General features: G+C 39.7%; 1 protein-coding gene across 1 annotated transcript; it reads left to right on the top strand.

Annotated features, from left to right (window-relative positions):
* The first annotated feature begins 1,978 nt into the window (after positions 1 to 1,978).
* On the top strand, positions 1,979 to 7,837 carry LOC121309110 (CD209 antigen-like protein C). The gene is made up of 8 exons (XM_041241993.1): positions 1,979 to 2,085; positions 2,252 to 2,314; positions 3,530 to 3,604; positions 3,722 to 3,793; positions 4,751 to 4,834; positions 6,170 to 6,318; positions 7,074 to 7,180; positions 7,323 to 7,837. The coding sequence occupies exons 1-8, from the start codon at positions 2,037 to 2,039 to the stop codon at positions 7,468 to 7,470; spliced, it is 747 nt and encodes a 248-aa protein (XP_041097927.1). The 5' UTR covers positions 1,979 to 2,036; the 3' UTR covers positions 7,471 to 7,837.
* Positions 7,838 to 8,183: the final 346 nt, after the last annotated feature.

Below are 8,183 nucleotides of genomic sequence, written 5' to 3'. Positions count from 1 at the left end.
AGGGAATAGATTTCTTTCAGGTTCTTGAATTATACAACAGAGCGAATGTGCTGAAGAACGCATCGCTGTCTATAAGGCTTAATTCAAACAGTTGCGTCAAGTCATTGATACTGCCTTTGTAAAAGTTTACGATTGTAATTTTGCAGTTTTCTCGATGCATTTCCTATGGATATACTATGCATTTGCCCTGGTTTGCCATGTATAATATGCTCTGCTATACCTCTCTGGTCTTTACCATGCTAATTTGTGCGGTATCACGCTGTCACTGTGCTTTATTACACTTTGTGCTTTTACCGTAGGAAACTTTTACAAAAGTGATATTGATATGCATTTCAAATTATTATTTCAGTATAGTATAACTTCCAAGAATAGATACACTGCGATATGAGCGTCTGATAGACTTCTCGCTCAAATGCTCTATAGCTGAAATGTTTTCAATAATGTGTTTTTTTTTTTTTTTAACTTTCAGCCAGCGTCTATAACGGTGTCAGCTTTTTTTGCAAGCTGTTTAGATGTAAAGAACAAATGCTAGCATTGCAACATGGACCAGACACAACAAAACATTCAAATTGCGTTTAAAACAGCAAACCTGTCTGTTTTAAACCTGTCGATCTGTTATAAATATTATTGATAATTAATATTAAACAACTCTGGATGTATGGAAATAGCAGATAGATCCTTTAAAAAAAACAACAATTATATTAACGTGGCCATTTGCAATCGTGCTTCATTAGTACTGGATTTTTAATTTTTTTTTTTTTAATCTTGACATTTTAAACCCATTTAGTGTCATTGTCTTCATTTGAGGACAGCCTACTTTGTAATTTTTGGAGTGTTTTTAACTGTCACCTACCTGTTATTTAAATGTTCTCTTTAACTAGACTGTTGTGAAATCGTACTCTAATTGTGTTAACCGCAAAAGTCTAAATGTAATGAAATGACAAATACAGCTTGTGTCCTAATAAAAAAACAAAAACAAAAACAAAAATGTAATGTCCTGCAAGCACTGGCATTTTTAAATAAAGTTTTACTAATAAAACTCATACAAATAACTGATGGCCTTTTAAAGGACATCATCTAACCGGTGTGATTGCTCTGTTAAAGTCTCTAGCTCCGCAATCTCAAAGGTCTTGGTCCTCCCCAGATTTCTATTATAGAGCTGAGTGGTGAGTTTCAGCCTCGAAACTCCAGAGTTTAAACCAATCAACTCAAAGATAAAAACATCATTTCAAGTTACAAAATGAGAGATAAACAACCTATCTCACTTGAGCTGCCTTACATGAAATACCCGTGTGTTTGTTTCTAGCTGTGGATTTCCCTTATAAATGTTTATTACAGTATTTTTGCACGCTGTGTTTGCAGTTTTCCCATGCTTTCCCATGATTATACTGTGTATTTCCTATAGTTGACCCTAGTTTGACATTTTTATTAATATGCTTTATCATACACTGCCTTTCTTTATCATGCTTTCACTGTGTTTTATTACACTTTGCAATTACATAAAATTTTAGGATTGAGAGATAAAAAAAAAAAAAACTATAAACATAATTTTGGTGTTTTATTTAAAGTCGTGTAAATAAAATAAACTACAAAATGATATTGTAAAAGTCTCTGGCTAAACGGGACACGTCGGGAGACAGACAGGTTGTCCGAAATAAAATTTAAAAAATCACACACACACACACACACACACACACACACACACTTACAGCGCGCAATTTATTTAAAATGTATAAATCATTGCATTAAAATAACATTAATGTGTTCTCTGTACGCATCACATACACCTGTACATATTTCTTTACTTTTTTGTCCTGAAAAGTATTGCTGTTAATTGTACATCTGATGCATGAATGTAATATTTAATGCTAGTATTTATTTTATTTTTAAATTCAAAATTCGATACTTGCTTAAATTGAACGTTTAATGAATTGTCGTTCATTATTTAATTTGTGTCACTATCACCTCCCATAGAAAAATCTTCTGCGGAATGGCAATCTGACAGGAGGGGCTGGGTTCTGCCCCTCATCGTCACCATGCTGGTCCTGCTGTCCCTTATATTACTGAGCGTCATGGCAACCAAGTGTGAGTACCTGTGCCTACTTTCAAAGCAATGCAATCTGCGCGTAACCGTGCGTGCCGGCTAGCTTTTAAAGGCGAGGCCAGGGTAAACGGTCAGTTGGATTTTCGCCTTTCCCCTCCCCTCATTTAAACCAGAGATCAATAAAACAATGCGTGTTTTCTGCTGCAGTTTCAGGAGTGAAACACGAACAAAGGCGACTGGACAAGGAGGTCATGAAGTGCAGAGGTGAGGGTAGGTACCTCTTCAATGTTAAATGAGCACGGAGGCTGCTTACATTTCATTTTTACATAAAAGTGCAGCAGAACCCCAGAGTTAGGAGGATAGAGGGTGTTCACACCCTCATTAAAGTTTCCCATAGTAAAGGCATGTGCAATATATATAACAGATAGTATAGGTAAGCATGGCCAAGTATGTTAATAAACATGCTAAACTATAGTAAATGGATAGTATAACCAACACTGCAGAAATACAATGGTACGCCTTTATATAGGTAATACTGGAATGTCTGAGACAGCTGTAGGATATATACATTTGTATAACTGTATCATTTTCAAGGGTTTAATGTATAGAGGTTGATTACCCCATTTCCAGTTTGAAGTGCCCTGTTCGGTCGATCTGCCAAAGTTTGTTTTGTGAATACAGAACGGGCAGGAAGCCAGCGCTTTTCACAGAGACTCGTTTACTAACAATGCTGAATGACGGTGGAGCATCTGGTCTCTTTTCTAACCAAAAAAAAAGTATTTTCCTGAGCGATGACTGCCAAGACTGATACAGTATTCAGTGCAGAGTTACCCTTGGCAAGCCTCAGCCAGAAAACTATTTTTGAGGGTAAGAGAAAATGTCAGACCCAATCACTCTGCATTGGTCATAAGTGGATCCTGTTTGGGGGACCACAGCACTGGTGGGATTGCTCGTTAAAACACCCTGTATGTTTTTAAAGAGGAGACGATTTTCTATTCAAGGATACCAAGCCATTTAGCAAGCAAGTAGCCTGAATGAAGTTATCAGGCAACAAACTCCCAATCCTGGTGCTGCTTTCCTAGAACAAGGAAAACATTTCAGGGGACCATTCTACTTGTGAGATGTCGTGCTTATTCCAATATTTGTAAAGAGGAGAGGGTTCTCAATTCAGAGATAACCGAGTATTTAGTGAGCAAGGGGTGTGAGTGAGGAGACACGGGCAGTACAATCCCCAGCCCTAGTCTTGCTATAAATTATTTGTTGTTGCCATAATGTCTGCTGGTACAGTATATCAATTCAGTGGGACAGTTTACAAGGTTATGCAGCTCAAACTACATTAAAAAAACAACTGGATTTGACCCGAAGGAACTGAATTCCATTCGCTACTCCCCTGAGTTTACTAGTGAGCTGGCAAGAGAAAGCATTAGGAAAATATAATCCCCATGTTTTAATGCAAGGGTGTTTTTACTCTCTGATTGCTCCTAGTGAAAGTATTCAACCGGAACATTGCGGAGAACCAAAAACAAGTCACACATCAGCTGGAAGAAGTGGAAGGAAACAGTAAGCCCCTGTCGTTACTTGCAAGGCCTTACCTGAAACCCCCTTCTGTTACTGTGTCCTGCATGACCAACACGACAGCTGATCTGGGTTTTTTTTTTTTTTTTTTTTTTTTTGAAGGTTCTGTCTTATTTGAGGAAATGGAAAAACTGCAAAACCATACCTTGAGCAGTTTAGCAGAGATCCAGACTGGTAAGCCAGAACTCTCCCTGCTGCGTTTACCAAGAGTGGACAATGTCAGCCCTTCCACTTCTGGACTGTGTTCCAACCCTGTTCTAAATTGTTGAATTGAGACAATTAAACCTCCATCCAGACCCTGAAGCAGTTCATTATCTCATTTTACCTGCTACACCTGAAGTGGAATGGCCCCCAGGATCGTGATTGGACACCCCTCATTTTAGAATTGTGAGGGTCTGGAATCAACTCCCCAGTAATGTTGTTGAAGCTGACACCCTGGGATCCTTCAAGAAGCTGCTTGATGAGATTCTGGGATCAATAAGCTACTAACAACCAAACGAGCAAGATGGGCCGAATGGCCTCCTCTCGTTTGTAAACTTTCTTATGTTCTTATGTTCTTATATGATACCTGCCTCGTTTCAATTGAATTCAGATAGAAGCAGAGGGATCGGTTGATCCCATCGACCTCTAAGATGGGGGGGAGCTAAGTGGCTTAATAACAATTGATATCCACCCTATTACAGCAGGGCTTCTCAACCCCGGTCCTGGGGACCCCGTGTCTGGTTTTCATTCCAACTGTGCTCTCAGTCACTTAACTAAACCCTTCATTGAACTAATAACTTGCACAATCTGACCTTTTTAATTGTTTTCAGCTCTTAAGTAGTTGCCGATTTCAAGTTAACAGTAACATTTTATTAGTAACTTAACCTGCAGTTTTTTTAGGAGCTGAAAACAATCAAAAAGGTAAAATTGAGTAAATGATTAGTTCAACTAGGTTTGGTTCAGTAATTGAAAACTCAGTTGGAATGAAAACCAGGAGACGCAGGGGTCCCGAGGACCGGGTTTGGGAAGCCCTGAATGCAGTACTATTCCATTGCACAAATCTACAATCGTGTTTATAGTTAATTTACCATCTCAGTTCAACTGATTTTTAAAAAGGTTCCTAAATACTGTCACGCATTCTTTTTACAGTTTTGAAGACAGTTCTTTTGGGACTGAGGCACGATGTGGTGAACGAGTTTAAAGAAGTCTGCACCAGAGATGAAAACGCTTCAGGTAAAACAGGGTGGTTTACCCAAAAACTACAACTAAAATAAACAAGCGCATCAGTGCTCACTAAAAAAAAAAAATTATCCTCTGAACTGTCTGTTGTCAGGTTTAAACAAACTTGCTTAATATCACTCTGGTTAATATCACACCCTGCTTGTTATCATCACATTGAAATGTCCCGCCCACAATATGATGGGAGCCAATGGAAACATGCTGTTGATAATATCGCTTGGGTTGATGTCACACTGCGCTTCATGTCAGGGGAATGTAACACAGACACAGAATTGATTTCCACCCCGGTTGATGTCACTGCAGAACGCCTGCGTCGCTGTCCTCTGTTTTGACACGCTCTGTTCACACCGTACTCGACAGCCTTGTGGTCACATGACCACCCAGCTTGACTCGTGCAGATCAAAGGTGTGTGCTCAGTGTTTCTTTCAACCACTGCATATTAAAATGAAAAAGTCTCGGAAACTCAAAGATTTAAACAGAGCAGTGAAGGCTGAAATAATTGCTCCATCCAAGAAAGGCGATTTAAAAAAAAAAAAAAAAAAAACACTCTTACAATTTCACACCCGTCGACGGTCTCAAAGATTCTTAAAAACAGCAATGCGGTTTTGAGTGGCGATCACAACCCTCTAGTGGCTTCCACCACTAACAGAATCCGTACAGGAAAGTACAAGGAGTTGGAGAACTTGTTCCTGTGGTCGTTTGGTTTGTTTGGTTATCCATGAACTCCTGATGATGTCAAGTCCACTAATTGTCTCAGTGCATGCTCGGTCCCTCTGAAGGGGATTTGACTGGACTTTTTTCCATGCGTTGTACTTGTTATATAAACAGAATGCTGCAATGCTGCTCTTACATCTCACTCATGAGGATGCCTGTAACTGATTCACTTGACTCTTCAGGGGCTCGTCAGGCTAATGTGTGCAATTACTACTGATTCTGTCGCTCTCGATAACTGGTGCTGGAAAGTGCCCTTAGCCAGCTTCATTGGAAACTGGCGCTTCTCTCGACATACAGAGATCTATTTAATTGATCTAAACAGGGGATACCTTAATATGCTCACGTTCAATATTAAAAACAGGATCAACGCTGGCAGTACATGATTTTGAAGACACAATTACAGCAGACTCACACACGCACACACGCTGAGAGATGTCGGTTTTTCACACGGTGCCCTTTCTATTAAGGATTGGCGACCGTATTGAGATCCAGCCGTTTAGATCAATTGAACAGACCTCACAGTAAGTAATACTAAAGCGTGACTCGCGTATGTGTCCGGGGATACACGTGAACCCCGCCCCCTGTGTTGAAAGCCTGTCCTCTCTCTCTGTGCAGGGTATACATGCCAGCCGTGTCCCGCAGGGTGGCAGCACAATGGCACCTGCTACTACTTTTCTAAGCAGACCAAAAACTGGATGGAGTCCAGAGATGAGTGCGAAGGGAAAGCCTCTCGTCTGATTGTCATTAAGGACCAGGAACAACTGGTAAATAAAACCCCTTTTTTAATGAGCCACTGCTAGGGGATTAACTATGATGCCAAACACACCTGTACTTAAGATCTCAGGCTGGTCTAAGTTTCACAGTTCCTAAAGTTAGTAGGGAATTTGGGGGGAAAAAAGGCTTTCCGTTTTCTTGGAATAAACTTTGAGATGAACTGAAACTCAGTGTGTTGATATCTCTCTAAAGGGGCTTAAACCAAAACTGTATGTAGGCTGATGCTTTTTAAATTTATTTTTGTAATTTGTTTAAGTTCTTTGTATAGGTTGTGTTCATTTTAACTTTTTGTGTGGTGTGACACCTTCTTGATCGGTCTTCCCTTGAAAAAGAGATTTTAAGCTCAAGGGGACTTTTCTACTTAAAGAAAGGAAGAATGTATTTAAACAGCGTGCTAACACTAACGCTTTACGCTCTGAAGTGTACAATACTTAAAAGTCTTTGCACTGCGTCACCTGACGCCACACACACACGCACGCACGCACGCACACACACACACGCGCACGCGCACCAGGAACCTTCACAGCATGTTCAGGTTTCCTCCTATATGAAGCTGACACTTTTCATCAAGGCCTTGAAATGGAAACACTCGCAACACAGAGCTGTGTCAGAACTAGTGATAGCAAGCCACAACTTAGGAGACTTCAGGGTCTTCAATAAACATTTAACCTTTAACATTCTGAACACTGATGTTTTTTTTTTTTTACTAAAATACCCACAAAAATGCTCAACGTTTACTTTGCAGGACTTTGTATTTGGCCAGATGAAAGGCAACAAATTCTGGATTGGACTAAGCGACAAAGTCCTTGAAGGAAACTGGATTTGGGTAGACGGCTCCCCAGTTACAATGCCGTAAGTAATTTTTGTCAGCTCCCAGATTGAATCACACACTTTAACATTCATTCATATAACTTATATGTTATTATCACAGGGTTCAAGGTTTCACCAGGATAAAACTCTGCACTTCCCCCCCCCCCCCAATTTCTTTCCCCAGACTTTGGAGTAGCGGTGAGCCAAACGATTCCAATCAAAACGAAGACTGCGCTGAGGTTTCCTCGGACCAGGCGAAATGGAACGACATTTCATGCGATCAGCTGAAGCACTTTGTTTGTGAAAAGAAAGCAGTGCCGTTTTTCATTTAAATTTACAACAAATCCTGCCTGCATTTTCATGTGGCATGATGTGATGAATTGTTTTTAAAGGGGATCCACTGAGACGTACCTCGTAATACAGAACTAGCTTGGCTATGGAAGGAAGGTGCTGCTGCATGAATATTCACTCTAGTGTCTTGCTTGCTCTGTCTTGTTACAGTCTTTTCAGAATTTGTCTTTGCTCTTGAACAGTGGAGCGTTTCAGCACAGATGCAGCCATTTGAGTTGAGTTCCCAATTTATTTTATTCCTGATTTTCTCCAAAATGTAGACGGTCCAGTTCCCCTCAACAGCTCAGGAGACCTAAAGGTCAGCTGTTTTTACTTCCAGTTGTATAAATAACAATTTTAAAGATCTGAGGGCAGTGGTGTAGAAATGTTTTATGTGTGAATAATTTTACAGTGATGTGTTCTGGAAGTTATTTGAAACGTATTTTGTTCATTTGATTCATTTCTAATGTTTTTTAAAAATAAAAAAAAAATAAAAAAAACTGTTTTATTTATGTTGTTTTGTGTTTGTATATTATTTTTTAAAAAGCTTTTGTGTCACGTGTGCGTTTCAGAGCTGAGAAGATGTAAAAGAGATGTAATAACTATTGTAGTTTGAAGTTGCTTCACTATTTGCCAGCCAGCCAGCCAGCAAGCGCTTTTTCAGACTGCTTTAAAAACATATATGGTGTGATCTTGAAGGCAACTTGGTTGAGGA

Source organism: Polyodon spathula, unplaced genomic scaffold (genome assembly GCF_017654505.1).
Source record: "Polyodon spathula isolate WHYD16114869_AA unplaced genomic scaffold, ASM1765450v1 scaffolds_875, whole genome shotgun sequence".
Classification (NCBI taxonomy): Eukaryota; Metazoa; Chordata; class Actinopteri; order Acipenseriformes; family Polyodontidae; genus Polyodon; species Polyodon spathula.
Note: the sequence above shows the minus strand (reverse complement) of the source record. Positions and strands in the feature narration are given on the sequence as shown.

Excerpts from the sequence above, each read along its gene's own strand:
- LOC121309110 (XM_041241993.1), top strand. The coding sequence starts at position 2,037 with ATGCTGGTCCTGCTGTCCCTTATATTACTGAGCGTCATGGCAACCAAG. Across the intron at positions 3,605-3,721 it reads GGAAGAAGTGGAAGGAAACA|GTTCTGTCTTATTTGAGGAA; the intron begins GTAAGCCCCTGT and ends TTTTTTTTGAAG. Across the intron at positions 4,835-6,169 it reads CAGAGATGAAAACGCTTCAG|GGTATACATGCCAGCCGTGT; the intron begins GTAAAACAGGGT and ends CTCTCTGTGCAG.